Here is a 19,798-nt window from a genome sequence, read left to right as displayed (position 1 = left end):
AGGCAGTTTCGTTTTTAATTTTTTGAGGTAACTCCATACTGCTTTTCCCAGTGGCTGTACTAATCTGCATTTCCACCAACAGTGCACAAGGGTTCCCTTTTTTCCACATCCTCACCAACACTATGCTTTGTGGACTTATTGATGATAGCCATTCTAATGGGTGTGAGGTGATAACTCATTGTGGTTTTAATTTGCATGTCTCTGACCATTAGTGATGTTAAGCATCTTTTCATATGTATATTGACCATCTGTATGTCTACTTTGGAGTCATGTCCTCTTTGGATGTATGATTGGTGCATATCTTCTCCCATTTAGTAGGTTGTCTTTTCTTTTTGTTGATGGTTTCCTTCGCTGTGCAAAACCTTTTTAGTTTTATGTAGTCCAATTTGTTTATTTTTTCTTTTGTAGTTTTGTATTCTTTGCCCAAGGAGATATATCAGAAAAATTACTGCTAAGAAAAATATCAGAGATTTTACTGCCTATGTTTTCTTCCAGGAGTTTTATGATTTCAAGCCTTACATTTAAGTTTTAACCAACATTTTGAGTTTATTCTTGCATATGGTGTAAGAAAGTGGTTTAGTTTAATTTTTTTCATGTACCAATTATTTTTACATGTACCAATTTATTTCTGAATTTTGTTTTCATATGTCCTTGAGGAGTTCTTGATTAACACAGACAAGAAATTGCAAATTGTTAACAGATAATCTCTTCGACAACATAAAAATGGGAGCCATTTGTCCTCAGGGCTACATAAAAATGAATTAATGTAGCAGTGTGTCCAGTGTGTTATAATTAAGTATATACTATTATTTAGCATAATGTTTGATATCTATCAAGTTCTTCATATTTTTAAAGTGCTTTAAAGATTATGAAAACATGAAAGTAGAACCTTGGACAGCCTGAAAACCACTGACCTGTCTTATCTGGCAGATGTGTTTTATCAGTTAGGTAGGCCCCAGTGACCTGTCCAGGGTCTCACAGGGCAGGACCCAGGCTGACATCAGTGGTTGACTTGGCCCCTTACAGTCCCCCCTCTGACTTTGGTTAGATGACCTCTATGGTATTTTCTACTCTAAGACTCTGACGCTGGCATTCTATGTTTCATGGGAATACTTGCTTAATAAGCCTGACTTTACTATGATAAGCTTCCTCCTCATCCTGTTGGTTGAGCCATTTCATTCTTCTCTACATTACAAAAATCTGTTATGAAATGAAATTTCAAAGTTATATTTTCTGAAAAGGATAGATGTCTTGTTTCAAATCCATTTTTTGTTCCTATCCATGTTAATGATGTTTGTATAAAATAGAAAACTGTGATCTTCTACAGCAAGGAGAGTTAGTGAGTTTTGCTAACACTCATTGGTAACTGTAAGGTCCAAATTTACAAGGAAATCCAAATTTATTTTCATGACTAGTGAGGTCAATGGCTTATGCCACCCTTGTTTGTATTCTGTGCTCTGACATTTAGCTTATATCAAAGACCTTGATTCAATTTGTTGGTTTTGAGCCACAGCACAGAACAATCCAGTCACCCTAAGAAAGAGATAAGTCATTTTGCTAGTTACCATGGCTTTGTGTTGACCACATCCCTATTACCAACCTATCTGAGGCAAGGATTCTCTCGTGTTCCAGTAGACACTTCTAGTAACTTTCCAGTTCACTCCTCATCTCAGTTAATTCCTGGAACCCACAGGCGGCATGAACAACTCTAAATAAATGTTCTACGGTAATGCCTGTAGATTACAGGTTAGTGGCTTTCCCCTGCTCAAGATCTCGAGAAGTATCTTTACCTTAAAGGGAAAAGACTCTTTCCTCTCATTATTTAAAAACACAGGTTGAACAAATTAAAATGATACAGTGACTTCTTTGCAGCCCTCAAACATACATAGAATATAGTCTCAAAGAGGGTAACCTTAGGCTTTAAAAGGGGATTGCTCCAGTGAACCAATAAACCCAAAGGAACAGTGGTCTTGGGGAAATCCTGGCCTATAAGGTCATGGTGCTGTGATTTTTGGTTCCCTTTTTGGTAGTCAAAGAACATTCTGGAGGCTGGGGTCAGAGCGAGCTCTGCAGGAAGTAGAGGCTGTCCCAAGTATTTAAAGTCCCAGACCCATGAACTGGAGAGAAAGCCTCCATCAAATCCCTTTGTTACAACAGGAAAGAGTGTTTGGGAGAGTTTTTAGTGCCAGGGCTTCATGCAGCACAGGGAGACAACAGGAAAGAGAGCACAAATCTTCTGAGAAACAGGAGCTCTCTTGTGAGAATAAATATCAGGGAAGAGCAGGCGTTCAGAAGCCACCTGGAGCCCTTTCTCTCCCACCACCACCTGTCAACCCCGGGTTGCATGCATTCGTTGGGTGGACAGGGGCCTTCTCAGGCCACTGTGTCCCTTCACTTCCAGAGCTGTCTTCATTCCGTGCTCCTGCAGCTCCCGCCCTTCACTTGGTAACTGTGCTGTCTCAAATTACTGTGTTAATCTCTCCTGTTTGGCTTCCACCTTATCACTGTGCTTCTGAGTTTTTGAACTAGGTAGGTAGAAATGAGTTCATATCCTGATGCTTAGGTGTGTGACTTTGGGCAAGGTACTTAACCTCCCTCTTTCCTCCTCCACTAAAATGGCAGTAAATATTGTCACCTTAGTCGGTTCTCAGCAAATACCAGTTTCCTTTCTTTCTGTTGCGTCTCTTGGTGCTCATGAGCATTTTTGTAGACCTTTCTGAATAATGAGAGTGAGCCTTTCTTGTAGGGCCCGGAGAGTCTATCAGTTGTCAGAATTCAATTTTTGACTCTATTTGACTTTGGCTCTGGCTCTCTTTTAATGAGGGTTTATTCTTCTCTGCCAGAGAAATGCTTTTCTTTTTACTTCCATATTTGCTGTCATTCCACATTCTTTAAAGTATAGACAGGCTGTTCTCTAGCTAAATAACATTCCAAGGCAGCCATTGTTTAAGCTAGGAATGAGTATCATTTGTTTGTATTTCTTTGAATGTGCCCTCTGTGTTATCTTTAACTTGACTTTAAATAAAACATAATATGTATTGAGTTCTTTCCATGTGTCAGGTGCTTTTTACAAACTTTATCTCATACTTTATCATCAAAAAACCAACCCAATAAATTAGAATAGAGAATGAATAATTAGGGTTGCTAATTAACATGTACTGTCACTTTAACAAAGTATTTTTGCTGTCAGAGCATGAGGCTGGGTCATTTTCAAATTCCTACTTTTATTCAGTTACCCACACCTGGGATAAAGCTTATTCTGGAGCTGCAACAGCCCTACGCACTCCTTTTCACCTGGAATCAGGACCTAAATATAGGCATAATACCTAGGAGGAAATAATCAGCTTAAGTGACAGCTGACATCAGGAAGCTTTTTGAGCCAGAGCAATGACATGATGACAGCTGTATCTTGGGAAGATAAATTTCACAGCCACATGCAGGATAAATTACCTGAAACCACAATATTAGCCTTTCTTATGCTCACACCTCTGGGGGTGGGAGGTGGGGGGCATGATTTAAAAGCTCATAAGTAGGATCTGTTTAAAGAAGGAACTGGTGAAAATTAAGAATTTCAAGGTTCCACCAAAGAAGGCAAAGGATCAGTGTTCATTCAACTGGTTTGCATGTCCTAAATACCTACGTACACAAGTGCATATTATTAATGCTGTCAATTTGAAGCCATGCGTGGGTATCAGATCTGCCTTTGCCCTACCTTTTGGCCAAAAGTTGCAAGAGAAGGGAAATTATTCATCTGGCTGCCACCTGAATTATTGTTATGGAACACACTGAGTTTGACAGAAAACCCCTTTCTTAGTCATCCTTCAAACGACACATGAAGCCTTCATGCTTAAATATTTCAGCCAAACATCTTCCTTTTGAGCATGCATGGAACACAATGTCTTTATTTCTTAATGAAATAAATGTACTGGATGTGTATTGGATGCATCTATGGTTAGAAGAGAGAATAAGAGGAATTATCCCTATTTGATTTCTTTGTCATTCTGGCCCAAAAGAGCAAGCTCTTGGATTGGGTAATGTCTTCCATGGAACCTGATGTCTTTCCTTGAGCCATAAAAATTTCCAGCTTGGTAAATAGTTTCCATTCCCAGGAAGACAAATAAGAAAAATAGTTACTATTTCAGTGAATAATTTTGGACCTAAGAACTTGCTATGAAAGGAAGGATGGTGTGATAGATGTTTTTTCACTTGGGTGAATGAGCCCCGCATGATGGGAAAGAGACAACGTAAGACTTTGCAGGGAGCAGGAGGATAGAGAAAAGCTATAGGAAACGCTGGAACAATTCAGTTAGTCCTCGTGGGGAGGGGACGCCTCAAACAGCAAGTAGAGCCCCTGTGGAAGGGTCTTGGGAGAGCCAGAGAGCAGCCTAGAAATACAAACAATAAAAGGGAACCTCCTTATTTGATTTCTTGGTGTATGTAGCCCTTGGTCTGCCATCTGCAAGGCCCTGTTCTTACAAGTAAAGAAAAATTTCCATTGGACTAAAGGATTAGGCAACTAGTAGAGGTGAAAGAGCTGGTCTTTGGAGCCAAGGGCTCTTCATTCAAACCCACCATCACCACTTCTGTGTGGCCTTTGACGTCTTACTTGCTTTCTCTGAGCTTCAGTAAAATAGGGATAGTCAAGATAATTAACCTGGATGACATAGGTAAGGTGCCTAGCATGTGATGAGTAGTCTACCCTTGATGGCTGTCACATGTACGCGCGGGGCCTCCTGCTGCCAGCATCCCTGGGAGCGGCCTCACAGTTCACCAGCCCAGGCGACAAGCTCCTTCAGTAGCCCCCCTTGCTCTGTTTCTAAAATGAACATCACCCCTTTACGACGTTTGAGGCTTTCCATAGCTTGTCTCCCAGATGCTCTAGGAAAGACTAACAAAAGAGAAGTTTACATTTAAAAAAAGAAATAGAGAGGTAGCAAAGTTACAAGAAAGGCTCTGGAAATGTTGATCACCATTGTCCCACCAGACCATTACTGACATGCAGCTGCGTCACAGCAGTTTGCCTGATACAACCCAGGCTTCAAACAGCACTAGAGAATCCTGTGTAAATAGAAATAGGCTTTCAGAGGACAGTACAAAAAGAACAGCCTGCTGTTAGTGGAGTAATGTGTATGCCAAGTGAGAAAGGGGATTCTCGTGGCCCTGACGGGACAGGTCACTGACGGGAGGCAGCCCTGAGGAGGAGCAGCACATCAGCATTTTCCAGCCCCTCCTGGCTAGTGCTGAGCTAGGTGCCGGCACCTGCGTTTTCACCTTTAATCATCACAAGAGATTTGAGAATTAGATTTTAATGGCATCGTTTTACAGGCAAGGAAACTAAGGCTCAGAAAAATACCGTCACCTGCAGGTGACGAGTGCATCACGTACTCTTAGGTGAACATCATGTGCCTAGAAGAAAATGCCTTTAAAGATGTGGGAACATACAAGTTTTTGTTTCAGGTTATGCAAATGAAAGGGGGTTTGAGGCATCTAAGCCAGGAATTCTCAAGGCAGGAACATCAGCATAAGTAGATGCAGGGCTTCAGTGAAGACTGAAGAAGTGGGAAGGCTGGAAACAGAGAGAAGTTTAAATCACAGCAAGTAAACTTCCAATTCCAGGCCAGCTATTAACACTCGCGCCTTTCATTGGCACCCCACCGTCTCCTAGCTTCTCTCCTCCCTTCTCTGTGCCTTCCTCTCTCTCCAGCCCTGGAAGCAAAGCCTGGCTCTCCTATTCAGCCATATCTCAGGTGAGCCATTATCTCTTGTTGCCTTGGTTTCTGCCGACCCCCAGGCCTCAGGACCCCACCTCCCATCCCAAGCAGTTTACTCAAGTATTTTCGCAAAAACAGTTTGCTCTCTAAGGAGTTGCTATTCTAGCTGGTGGGCAAAACCTTTTGCACATGGTTACAGGGACATAATAAGAAGAAAGAAAATAAGATAGACAATTTTGAGAAATGAAAATCATATTTTAACAATATGGCAGAAACTTGTGTGGAAACAGTAAAAACCCTGCCTCGGAAGGAGCAGGAGAGCACCGGAGTCTCTAGCAGGAAGGACTCTCCCTGCCACCTTGGAAAGTCACTTCTCCTCCCCAGACATGGCTCATCCCCTGTGAAGCAAGGGGCTGCACTCCCAGGCCTCTCCTGCTGTCCGGTACATATTCTGAGATTCTCAGGAGACTGCAAACATGCATCTTACTGCCTCCCTGCCCCCATTAAAAATCTCATAGAGAAAAGCTTTCCAAGGGTATTATTGCTTTTCGTTTTGTAGCCAAACAGGCAATAGTGTTGTATTTTCTTTTTTTGCCTGGATGGAAGACTTGGTTGTCCTTTGGGAGTTAGTGTGCAACTTGAGAAAAGAAGAAAGTCCACAGAGTAAAACAAAAAGTGACCTGAAAAGTCAAATAATCCCAGATTGCACAGGAATCACCTGAGGATGCTGCCTAAGTGCAGATTCCAGTTCAGTAGGCCTGGGATGGGCCCAAGCTTGCTGGTAGGCTTTCTTTCAGATGATGCCCATGCTGCTGGTCCATGGACCGCACTCTGGGTGACGAGCGGCTAGAGAAGATCAAATAATGCTTATTATCTTTGATTTAAGAAGAAAAACTAGCAGAGAAGTATAAAATACACTTTGGAAAGATTCCCATCCAAAAACCTAAAATAAAAATGTTTAGAGTCCTAGAGGAAAGTTTTAATGAAAGAGAGAGAATTATTACAGTGAAATGCAATGAATTACTGATTATCAAGATCCACACTCAAACCCTCTCCTTAAGATGGCCTTCCCCATCAAAGGCCTTCCCCCAGTAAAATTTCTGCCTGAAACAGTCAAAGCTACTGTTCACCTAGGTTCCCAGACCTTGAAGTCTTCCTACTTCATCTTCAGACCATCCTTCTTCAGTCCCTTCCTTCAGCATAACATTGGCGTTCCCCTGTCCTCCACTCTATTCTGTCTCTCTGGCCCAGGCCCCCATCCCTCTGTGCTCATCTTAGTGCAGCTGACTGTGTGTCCCAGCCTCTGGTCTCTTCCATCTTCAGTCCACTGCCTGTGTCTGCCAAGCATCTTCAAAAAAGGCATTTCAGTATGCCATTCCCCCATTCAGAGTCTTGGGATTCAAGCACACATGCTTTGGTAACCAGCCTTTTCTTTCATCACCTCCTCCCACCCACCAGCCAGTCTTCTCAGCAGTCCCCGAAGATTACCCAGTGACATCTAAGAAGCCAGGAGGTCCCCAAACTTTAATTCATTTACACACATTTTTAAGCATTCTCTTGAACATTCTGAAAATAAAAGGCATAAATATTCCTCCCACATTTTTAAATGCTCCACAAAAACATTTTGAAAAATGAAAATCATATCTTAAAAACATGGCAGAAACTTGCACAGAAGAGCACAATAAATATGAAGTCAGTCTGAATTACCAAGCTCCCTCTTCCTGTGTTTCGCAACTATCATTCCTTTAATTGTTTAACCATTGTTTCTCATCCCTAAACTAATTGCTTAGTGATTACTCTTTCAGGAGGGCTTATAGGTGCCATCTTGTGGAGAAAAATGCAAACAGGCACATTAGGTGATAGGCCACGTGTCAAGGAAATGACAAGGACACGTGTGGGTCTCCATCATTGTCTTCCAGGGGCTGCATTTACCCACAATCATCTGAGAGCCTTCTGGTTGTGACCCCACCTTTGGACTTGGGCTGTCTGTGCCCAAGAGGCCATGTAAGTTGGGCTAGTGTGCAAGCAGCCTCCACCCTGGAGCAGAGTTCATCAACCCAGTGCCTTTTTGCTGATATGATAGCTTCCAGAATTTTGCCAGTGTAGACAGCATCTCTCTGATCCTTTCTGCAGGAAACTTCCTAGTCCTGACCTCTTAGCTGCCCACCCACAGCCTCTAACAGACCCATCCCACATAGTGCTGGCCCCTCCTGGAGCCCCGTAGTGTTACAATACAATCTGACCAGATATTTTAAACAGAATTCCTTTAAGCAGAGAATTCAGCATACAGCCTTACACTTTAAAAGTAAAATGGAAGTGCACAGGTTTCTACTATTCTATACAAAAATATGTCTACCTTACTTTCATAATAGAGCAATTGTCAGAGTTGTAATTCATTCCATGCCCCAGCCCCCTGATTTCAGTCCATTTCAGAGGGAGATCTTGAAAGTGAAGGACTGGAATCTTGGAGTTTGGAACACCCCGCTCTCCAGGGAAAGACGACCTTGGTATGTGTGTGGTCGGGGGTGGGGGTAGTTTTCTCACAGCGTATGAAATATTTCCCTCTCAGGGCTCCTTTCCTCAGATTTGTAGTCACTGCTGTAGTTGCTTCTCCTCAATTTTATCCTATAGGAGTGCCAACATTTTCTTCCAGTTGAGTCACTGGGTAAGGTGCTATTCTCTAATGAAATAGGATGAGGTACTGAAAAGCGACAACCATGAGCTTGATTAAAACCAGATCACTGGTTTCACAATTGCTGTCATTAAGGAAGCCAAAATACCTTTATCCCATGGACCATTTCTTCTCTTGAAATGAATGGCATTGTCAGTTTGTTTCCCATTGATTCCTGTTTCCAATTTAATTTTGTCTACAGAAAGATTCCTCTGACTTTAGTTAAGGCAGGAGCCTTCACATCAGGGCTCCATCTCTTTTTTTCAGAAACAGTTTAACACCAGAAGAGACCTTAGAGATGATCCAGTTCAAAGAACAAATTGGTCCTATGACTTTGATCTCTTGAATCCTCAAACAGCTGTTCTTTCTCTCAAAAACACTTCTTAAGCACTTACTGTGTGCCAGGCACTGTGCTCTTTTCAATACATAATCCTGCTAATTCTGGTTAAACTAAAAGGCAAGGCTAAAGAACTCTAGAAGGCTACCGGTTAGTTGGATGGCAGTGAGGAATTTTAAAACTGGATAATTAAGTATTCTTTGCTGACTAGCTTCTCTAACATGTTTATGCACTTCTGTGGAATTGCCATTGTTTTCAAACTTCTGCGGGTTTGAAAACAATGGCAATTGTCGTGTGCCCGAGTGTCCCATGAGCTTTAGAATAAACTAGAGCAGTGGTTCTCAGCGAGGGGTGATTTTGTTCCCACGGGACATTTGGCAATGTCTGGAGAAATTTTTATTTGTTATATTGAGGGAGATCCTACAGGACAGCCCCCACAACAAAGAACTGTCTGGCCCGAAATGTCACTAGGGACAGGGTCGAGAAACCCAGGCTGGGCTTCCAAACCCTGGCAACTCCTCTTCAACCAGAGCAGTTCTGCTTTTCTTATTTTACATATTGGAGTTCTATGTTCCTGCATGAGGTTTTGTTTGAAAAGTGTGGTTTTATTCTGCTTTAAAGAACAAGTGAAGCCCTGGCCGGTTTGGCTCAGTGGCTAGAGCATCAGCCTGCAGACTGAAGGGTCCCGGGTTCGATTCTGGTCAAGGGCATGTACCTCGGCTGCAGGCTCGATTCCTGGCCCCAACTGGGGTGCATGGGGGAGGCAGCCAGTCGATGTGTCTCTCTCTCATCGGTGTGTTTCTCTCTCTCCCTCCCACTCTCTCTGAAGAGCAATGGAAAAGATATCCTCAGGTGAGGATTAAAAAAAAAACAATTGAAGACTATTGTGGTGGAAGACAACAACTCTTGCCTTCTGTTTTGTAGTTGAGGCACTTTGGGGCAAATCAAGGGGGCGTCTGTGATTCGGGATGAGGACGAGCAGGGGCAAATTCAGAAGTGTCGTGGACCTGAGCCTCACCTGGCCGCCCAGGCTCTGCACCCCCCCACACTTCCCTGCCATGCTGAATGATGGATTGGGTCTGCCTGTCAGCTTAGGCCAGGGCTGGCATTTTGTTACTGTAAAGGGCTAGGTCATAAATGTTTTAGTCTTTGTGGGCCATACTATCTCTGCCACAACTGTTCAACCCTGTGTGGCAACACAAAAGCAGCCCTAAACAATAAGTAAATCTTTATTTACAGAAACAGGTAGTGGGCCAGATTTGGCCTGTGGGTTGTAGTTTGCCAGCCCCTGATTTAGACCCTACGTTGGAACCAGGTCTGCTTCACCTTTAGTCTCCCTGGCCCACACCGTATTGGCATATAGCAGGGCTGCCTCAGGGAACACTGAAGGTCAGTCGTGCCAGCGCAAGCACTATAAGATTTTAATGAGAATAACAAGTGGAAAAAGGCCCATCCAGTTTTTCCCAGAGAAGTTCTATGTATTGTTTAACTGTTTCCCTATGTAGGAAGTTTAAGATGTTTCCAATTTCTTTATTAACAATAATACTTTGAGAAGTTCCTTCATACAAAACTTGTTGGCCTCATTTTTTATAATTTCCTTAGATAAATTCCTGGAAGAAGAATTACTGGGTCAAACAGTATGTATTGCTAAATTGCGTTCCAGGAAGGTGGTATTGATCTACATTCTGAACAGTAATAAGGGGGAGATATTTATCATATGCAAAGGATTTCTTTCAACAGAATGTCATGAATAAAAATTTTGGCATCCATATGTATGTCCACGAATTAGCCCACTGTAAATTTGATGTTAGCCACTAATCATTTTGATAATAATGTTCTCCCCCATACTATATGACAGACTGGTGATAAAGGCACATTGCTTTACCTGCTAGTATCATCTAGCCCACCAGCTGAGACTGTGTTTATTGAGGACACGCAGAAACACCTGCTTCTCATTAGAGAATCAGAAGCTCCATGCTCTGCATGCCTGGTACTGGCCTACCTGCCAGGATGCACAGAGGCCCCTCCCTGTGAAATTCACCACCAGATATGTCATCAGATTGTGCATTTCCCTCAGGAAATTTCATTTAGGTTCATTTTGGCACACAATTGGGGGCAATTCTTGAGCAATTTCTTCTGTGATGCCTTGCAATGTGTAAAATTTTCCTACAACATGCTGCAAAAATCACTGGAAGAATACTAAAGATATCTGATAGTTGTCCAGTCACCTTTGTAACAGCAAGAAATATCTCTTTTGAACTGAAGTGCATGGTGAGCAAAATAAGTACATAAATACAGGTAGCAAATGTTCGTTCTATCTTTTTCACTAGGTGCTGTTGGAGCAGTAAGAGTGAAGGGCTGTGTAGGGTGTCTGACCCTTATGGTGAACCTTGGCATTTTCTTAGCTCTTTAGACTTTTCTACATTTCTCCAAATGAAGAAGAGATTATCTGTGACTAAAAAATAATAAAGTGTTATAGAAATATGGTCCAAGTGGTTACATGATGATGGGACTTACTTAAAAGTAGATAGATTCCAGATAAAACTAATATATGAAGACAATGATAAAAATAAAAAGTGTTTTTTAAGAAGCTGCCCTATTAATAGCATTCTGCGGAGTGCCTTCCGTGTTTACCTCATCTGATCCTCCCAACAGTGCTCTGGGGTAGATACTGCACCATCCCCAGCCACAGGTGAACAGCTGAGGCTCAGAATGCCTAGCGAACGTGTCCAAAGGTCCCGCGCCCCCAGTGGCAGAGCCAGCCCATGACCCGGGCCTAGCAGACGCTAGTGCCGCCTTAAGCGCCCACCAACGGCTCTTTGGTGGTGCCTCTGAGAGAGTTTGGAGACATAGGCCAGCACTGTTAGGTCATCCCCATGAGAAACCAACTGACCAGTCTCCTGAGATACAAACCAAAATTCAGATCAGATTCATTTCTGGGCAGTGTCCCTCAAAGATCTGATGTAGTGGAAATGTTTTCAGTGCCAACCCTACAGAGAAGTGACCCATCGGCATCCCACAGCCAGTCAGGGACCGAGCCAGGGCAAAACCCCAGGTTTCCTGAGGCCCAGCCCAACCTCCTTTTCATCCTGCCAACTGCTGTTCCTGCTAACGGACGTCAGTTCCACTTATCAATTACACGGCCGTGTTCTGGAGAATACCAGCTGCTGTAAAGAAGCATAGTACATTAATCTAGACATGCAATAAAATTTTATAGAACCACACACCAAAACAAAGTGGTAAAATCAAAGCAAGGCTTACTCTTGAGTTAATGTATGGTGCTGATGGTATATATGTGGTTCTGACCCTGTGCTGTACTTACATGAGGTACTGTCCTTGGGAAGCCTGGGTAAAGGGACACTGAAACTCTGTACTATTTTTGCAACTTCTTGTGAGTCTTAAACTACTTCAAAATAAAAAGTTATAACAGTAAAAATTAATGTAATAGGAAGATGAGCTAAAAATATTTAATCACTTACTGTGTGTAAAGTATAGGGTTAAAACAGCCCCGGTGGGAGAGGTACGTATGTAGTTGGTGCTTCCTTATATTGGAAGAGGACAATGCCAGAGTCCCTTCTGGGCCAAGCTCTGACCAAGACTATGGTAACAGTGCTGAACTTCTTCCTCTGACTTAGGTCAGTGCTACCGTCCACTCCCTCAGCAAAGCTGGAACCCACAGCCCAGCCTCTGATCCTTGGGGCAGGGCAGGGAGCTGGGAGGATTTTTGCGTAATAGTTAAAAGCATGGGGTTATGATTCAAATCCCAGCTGCAGCTTTTTTTTTTTTTTTTAATATATTTTGATTGATTTTTAGGGAAAAAGAAAGGGAGAGAGAACAACATCGATCAGCTGCCTCCTACACGCGGCCTACTAGGGATAAGCCCGCAACCCTGGCATGTGCCCTGACTGGGAATCGAACCTGCGACCTCTTGGAACATGAGACAACACTCGGCCAACTGAGCCGCACTGGCCAGGGCCCAGCTCCAGCTCCTGTTAGCAGCATGGTCTTGGGCCAATTACCTAACTTTTTTCCTAAGTCTTACTTTCCTACAATGTTTAGAAATATCTCAGATTGCCTTTAAGATTAAATGAGAAAAATACATGTTCAGAGGACTGTAGTTATGAATACGCTGATGCTGATGCTGAAAAGGATTCAAACTCCTTCTCCAACCGAGCAGTCACAAAGGCCGGTCCGTTTTGCTTCCTAAGTGTCTCTCAAATCTTCTTCACTACTCACTATTCCCCTAGTTCAGGCTGGGATGTTGCAACGTCCTCTAGACTTTATGTACCTCATTGTTAATGAACAACTTTCTAAAAGACAGTTGATCCTGGCCCAGCATGACATAGAGAAAAATGCATGTTTGCATGTTTAAATCCTCCCATGGCTGGTCCTTCCTGTCGCTCAGGTCCTGGCCCATAGGTCACTTCTTTAGCCATGCCATACCTGGACACCCAGTCCAAATTGTCCCTCATTATATCATCTGATCCTCACACAAGCCCTGCGCTGGAGAAGGGGCAGTTGTGAGGTATATAACTGCCTAAAAATAAAGATGTTGAATGCATATTGTCTGCCCAGTTCTCCTTGTGGGGTTGTCCCACCTGCTTTGTGAGGTGCCTGTGGAGCATTTGGCAACTCCATGGAACACTGGAAGGGTGCTCTTGTCACCCCAAGGAAGGTTTGCACACACCTAGTTCTGATTTCACTCTTGAGGAGTGAACCCTGCACATTCAGAGTCCAGAGCCGGGCCCTGAGGAGACAGGATGTCACCCTTTTAGTTCTTGGCATTGCTTGTATGGCCATGCACTTCACTGAAGCCAACCTCCAGGCTACTGGACATCTGCTAGGAAGAACTTCCACCCTCCCTCCCAGTGCCAAGATACATCCAGAGTGGTCTTGCTTTGAAGGAAGTCTGGCTGGGGGGCGGGGAGAGGTAGGCATCCATCACACTGTGCAGAGCATTTTAATAGAGTATCTGATTCACGAGATAAAATGACATTTTGTCTGTCTGTGGTCATCTGAAGCAACCCATGGCCACGGAATTTCCTTGTGATAATCCTATTCTAACTGGGCTGGGGGCTGAGGATTGATGCAATGTCTGTCCCATCCTCGGCAGCTCTCATTCACTCTTGAGCCAACCCTACCCTCTGTTTACAAGAGAGAGACTCACTAGACTGCCTGTTCTCCCCACTTGAGGACGCACCCACACTACAGCCCAAGTTATCATCTGAAAACGAATCTGAGCATTGCTCTCCCCTTCTTCAGACATCCAGTGACTGCGGATCCCACCAGGCAAAATTCTAATACTTCACCCTGGCAAATAAGATTCTTGACAACTTCAGCTGAATGCTGCAGCCTCATTTCATCCCTCCTGTCAGCCCTACACTTCAGCATGTCAGTCTATGAACATGCTCTCCTACTTCTTATCTCAGTCCCTTCATGCACATTGCTCCTTTACCTGGGATGCCCCATGAGAATGAGCTCAGTCTGGGGCAGTTAAGTCCAGGGGAAGCACGACTGGACCCTTGGAGGGGAAAGTAGGAGGTGAGATATTGCTAGACAGGAAGGGAGGGAGTGCTGACCAGCTTTCCTGTTCCTCTTCCCCATCAATGACAGTCAGAGGCATCTCCTTAATTCTTTTAGGATCTTAGTTTGGCAACATGGGATCTACTTTCTGAAATCTCTTTTGGTGATGGCACTTTTTTATTGCAAAGCAAAGGAAAACCGAGGAGTTGAGGAGGTGGAAATCATGCGTGGAAAACATTTTTAAAATTTTTCCACTAAAATATGCATGGAGCAGGAGCAAAAAATATTTGAGAAAACATGGCATTTTGAAAGGCTAATTGGATGGGGGTGAACATATTGAAATGATGTTCTGTTATTGTCAGAAATAATGTTTTGCAGACAAGCTATTTGTGAAGAGAGACCAATCATTGTTGATGGACAAAGTGCTCTCAAGAATGCAGCAGTGAGAGTGCAGACCTGTAGTGCCTGCAGAACGGTGTCAGCGTGAGCTTGGAGGGAAAGAATGAGCACTTCTGACTTGACTCTGACTGTACGATTTGACCTGCAGGGCCCACATGCACAGACCCAGGGTTGTTTAACAAGATCAGAAGTGGACTTTTAATGGTTTGCTGACCACTTTGCCCCTGAGATGAGGTCTGATAGTTAGAATTCAAAAACTAACACAAGCCTATCTTCAGCAAACATGTGTCTCAAGTTTTAGAATTCCATTCTGATTTCAAGTACCATTCCCTATTCCCATACCTCAGTGGAATAATTCTGTCATCCAGTATTTCATTGTCCACACTACAGTCCACCACTCTGTCTGCCTGAAAAGATGTGATGGAATTCTTTGCTCAGACCACGTGTCCCTATTTTGGGTTCAGGAGCACGTTGTGAGCTCTCTGGCATCAGCTCCAGGAATGGACAAGGATTCCTTGCACATTGTTCTATTCTGATCCAAGTTTAACTTTTTTATGCAAAATAAAATTGCCCCAACAGAAACATGAATGGGGAGGGGGGAAGATAAAGCAAAAATACCTTGGAATGAGAAATGGGAGATTCTTTCGGGGAGGAGATGCAGGAAAATCAGAATTCATTTAACACTGATGAGACTGCCAAAACTATCTTTGTACACCCCTGATTTAGACGTGTATCATCCATGTTGCTGATGTGTCTGGCCCCTGCTCCCCTGCATCCTCTGCCCTGGGAAAGTGCTTTCGGGGAGCCAAGCACAGGTCCTGCTGCCCAGCTCCTCAGAGCCACCGTGACCAGTGGGAACCCAGATCTCAACAAATTTGATTTAATTTCCTAAGAAAATGGGCCTGAAAACAGGACTTTTGCTAAGTGTTTGTATCATCAAGTTATTTAGAACAGAAGACTTGGAGACAGGCCCCAGTGTTATGGTGCCAAAGAACTTGTTTATATAAAAGTACCAGCACGGCCCTGCCTCTCCTCTCTCAGAGTCCAGCAGGGGAATGGATTTGGGGGACAACTTCACTGTCCAGCCTATGTGATAAGTGTTCTTTTCCCCACACTCTCTGTACCCCATTTTCCTGCATTATTTTTCTACTGGTCATTTACCTCACCAAATGCACTGTTTTATTTACTTGTCCTGCTTACTGTCTGTGTCCCCACCCAGCCCCTAGAATGTACATTTCACACACACCTAGAAGAGAAGGTCCTTGCCCAGAGTAGGTGCTCCATGAGTATCTGTTGAGTGAAGGGAGGCATGAACTTGCTCATCTGCAGGAACTGAATGGGGCAGGACGGTCAGTTCGAATCCCACCACTAGATCTTTAGCCCCCTCCCCCTCTTCCCCAGATGCCCCTGATAGATGCTACAAGAGTCTTCTGTTTTCCACCTCTTTGCAGAGCATCGGCTGTGACGACTACCTAGGCTCCGACAAAGTGGTGGACAAATGCGGGGTGTGCGGAGGCGATAACACAGGCTGTCAGGTTGTGTCGGGCGTGTTTAAGCACGCCCTCACCAGCCTGGGCTACCACCGCGTTGTTGAGATTCCCCAAGGAGCCACAAAAATCAACATCACCGAGATGCACAAGAGCAACAACTATTTGGGTAAGCTTGGTCTTTTTCCAGAGGAAACCATCTGTCACTCCGGGTGGTGTATTCCCTCCAGGATCGTGAGGTGAGCCCAGCAGTGTCCAGAAGTCCTCAGACATGTAGAAGGCGTCACTGGGAATGACAAAGCACCACCTTCCCCTTGAGTGAGCAGCTCGGGTGGAGAAAGTTTAAAAAGTCCTAATTGAAAGGAAATGCTTAATATTTACACAAGTAAACCATCGTGTGTTCTTTGTAAGAGAAACATGGTTATGAATTCAATATTGGGCTAAATTGTGTCTCTGAGGTGGGGAGGCTCTTTGAAAAGCCCAGAGACCTGCCAGCCTTTATTGCGTTGGAGTTTGAAGTGGCCGGGGCAGGTGACGATCCTGACTAGACCTTCACTGCCTGGGGTCTAAAGCAAAAGCCATGTTTCTCTTCTTTCTGCCTCATCTGCCTGGGGCAACAGTATGTGTGTATCTTCTGAACAGCTGCAGAGCTGCTCAGCAATCATTTGGGGCAGTATCATCAATAATCAGGCCATTTTTAACCCATTTTCCCACAAAAGGAAATCTTTGTTGCTTTCTGAGGTCTTACAAGTTAATTTTCACCAATTTCTAATTTAAGTAAGCATATACAAGTTGGCTAACAAAATACTATAAGGAAAGCAATTTCTTAAAGACTTTTAGCAAACAATAGTCATTTTTAGTTTTGAATTATTTATTTAACAGGAACTTAAATAGCACAGCCATGCCAGGCACTGTTCTTCCTGCTTCCCCTGCTAGATCGCTAAGCACTCAACAGCCCTCGGGGACAGGAGCTGTTCCATCCCCATTTTATACATAAGGAAACAGGCACAGGGAGATAATATAACTTGTCAAGGTCGAGCAGTAAGGAAGAGGTGGGGCTGGGATTTGGACCCAGGCTGTCTTTTCCAAGCCTGGTAGCATATTGAGGGATAATGCCCGGGAGCAGTTCTCAGAACCTAATTTTTCTGGTCTGCCATCAGCCACACAGTGGTCAAAGGCTGCAGCAGTTGAGAAATCATTAATTTTGTAAACATCGAGTATTGAGCTCTTCCTTCTCTGCCCCGTCAAAAGCAACCCAAATTAGCCTCTTAGTTATATTGATGGGAGGAGGGAGGGATGGCAGACAGAACTCTGAGACAAACCCAATCAAAGTGGAAAGCTTTACATTTGCTCTGGCAAACCCTGGAGCCATCAAAGTGCCAATAAGCCTAGGTTCCCAGTAAACGGTTGATGTGTTATCTAAAGTTATAAAAAATAGTCTTTGTGTGTTTCCTCCTTTCTTTTGTATTATTAAGAGACCACATTCTCCATAAATGTCGTGTCTTCTAGAGTGGGAAGTATTCTTCAGTGGGTTATTTGAAGTGTGATTGTGTTCAAATACACCAGGAAACAGTGCCACTTCTTAGAGCTTTGTGTTGTTTAGTAAGTTTTCCCTGGCTTGAATTAGTCCTATTCAGAAATCAGTTTTTAAAGTTGTGCCCTCTGAACGCAAGATCCATGTCCTGGGTGAGTGAACACTGGCCGTCTGAACAAAACTGCTCAGCATTTCCACGTAGCATAGGAAATAAGAATCCTGACCTTAGAAGTCTTCATGAGAAGGATAACAGATAGTCAGGACCCAGCAGAGCTGCTGGAATTTATAGCAATGAACATATATTCATTGCTTTCTTTTTGTCTCAGAGAGCTTGTCAATAGTCAAAGCTTGGTGGAATCAAAATTCCAGGTCCCCTTAAAAAAGATGAAGAGGAGACAGAGGAGAGTGGAAGTGCCCAAAGTCAATGAGAGGGTGATTCAGAAAGTTGGGTTAAACTTCCTATGCCTGCCATCAGTGGGGTGCATGAGAAATTCAGTCTGTGGCAATATTACATGATGCCACGTGGGCAAAGGAGGAAGAGTGGAAACAGAAGAGCAGGCTACGGTGGAGGAGGTTCCAGAGGTGATAACCAGGAGATTCTGGCTATAAAACTTAAACATCACTGGGGATGCCCTTTTCTTTTAAATTCTTTTTTTAAACTGAGATATAATTCACATCCCATAAAATTCACCCTTTGAAAGTGCACAGTGGTTGGGATGATCTTTTTCTCATCACAAGTGTTCTCTTTACCTACCCGACTTATCCTGCTAAATCTTCTGTTCTGTGAAGTCTGTATATTTTAAAAGTTAAAATTGCATGGGATTGCTTACTTTCATGTGTATAAGCCATTAGAGCACAGGTCTGTCTAGCTATTTTTGAACTGTCCAGTGACTATTTTTTGCATTACACATTTCCAAATGTTGAAACATTTTTCAAAGACATATGTGGTGAGTTTCTCCACAATTTTCCAGGTAATGATGAAAGTTTTGGTTTTCTTACCTTGTTGGCTATGTAAACTGTATTTTGTATAAAAGTTTAACTTGGTTCACGTAATTAATTTGGCTGTTTGCATGCATTTGTTCTGCAGAATAGGTAATATAGAGGAAATGAATAGTTCAGATTCGTATCATTGCTTTTGAAAAATGTACAAATTAAATTTTTTTTCAGTTGCCCTATTGTTTTCCAGAATTACCTTTAGTTATTTGCAACGCAAACCAAACTTTCCTTGTGAAACACTTCCTATTTTTTAATGTCTGACTCTCTGAACTTGATAGAGATAAAAAGTAGAAGATGCTTTAATCACTTAATTTGAAAAGGTTTTTTAAAACCCTCAATATTTAAATGACCCTAGGCCACTCACTCAGTTAATCACAGTAGTCATGCTATATGATTACATAGCACTTTGTCTCCAAGCATTTTTATTTGCATGGTCTTCTGACTTTTAAAACGGGACGTTCTTTACTTTGCTTGCTTCAAAAAGAGATTTGGTGTGTTAGTTACTAAGGATGCAATTATAGAGTTAGGCTATGAAAGTGGAAATTTAAAAATCAAAAACTATGTAGAAGGAGGAGGCATGTATACCCAAAACTTTGGCTAATATGTAAGTAGTAAGTTTATGGTTTATTTTGGTTTGGCCATCAATAACTGGACCTGCTGGACTCGGGTTCTGAAGGCCTGAGCTCTAGCCCTGGCCCTTTCATAATTCATAGAGGGACTGAGCCACGCGGAGCTGGGCGGACAGGCCAGCATCACTTCACGTCTCTCTGGGCAAAGCTGGAGAAACCATGACGTTGAATAGTGCACAGATTTCAGGAGATAGGATGTTTGTCTCATTTTAGGTTAAAACCAATGAAATTCTACAGAATTGAGCTCCACTTCTCAGTGGAGTGGTTAATTTGAATTTGTTTACATGCTCTAAAATAGAGACTAGTAGGTGGTTTATAGATTCCTAGTTGTTGTTTTTTTAATAGAAAAGACTTTGGAACCCCTATATCTGTGGTAGGCTATGTATTTTCCTTTTGCACATGAGTTACTCAGAACCCTTCTTTTTGGAAATAAAAAATTAAATCTAATTTTACTAAAATGATTGACATTTTATATTATTTGCCTCTTCCTTAATCAGATGTAAAATTGTTT

At 43.0% G+C, this 19,798-nt stretch overlaps 1 protein-coding gene across 2 annotated transcripts in view; it reads left to right on the top strand.

The window, feature by feature from the left end:
- THSD4 (thrombospondin type 1 domain containing 4) overlaps nt 1-19,798 on the top strand; it is a 589,485-nt gene that overhangs the window by 445,851 nt on the left and 123,836 nt on the right. For both annotated transcript variants that reach the window (XM_087824677.1, XM_016201249.2), the window contains one exon: nt 16,093-16,297. In XM_087824677.1, the coding sequence (XP_087680803.1) occupies nt 16,093-16,297 (205 nt within the window). The remainder of the gene's footprint in view (nt 1-16,092; nt 16,298-19,798) is intronic.

The sequence above is a fragment of the Miniopterus natalensis genome, chromosome 1, assembly GCF_054644295.1.
Source record: "Miniopterus natalensis isolate mMinNat1 chromosome 1, mMinNat1.hap1, whole genome shotgun sequence".
Taxonomy (NCBI): Eukaryota; Metazoa; Chordata; class Mammalia; order Chiroptera; family Miniopteridae; genus Miniopterus; species Miniopterus natalensis.
This window is presented reverse-complemented; position numbering and strand designations above follow the sequence as displayed.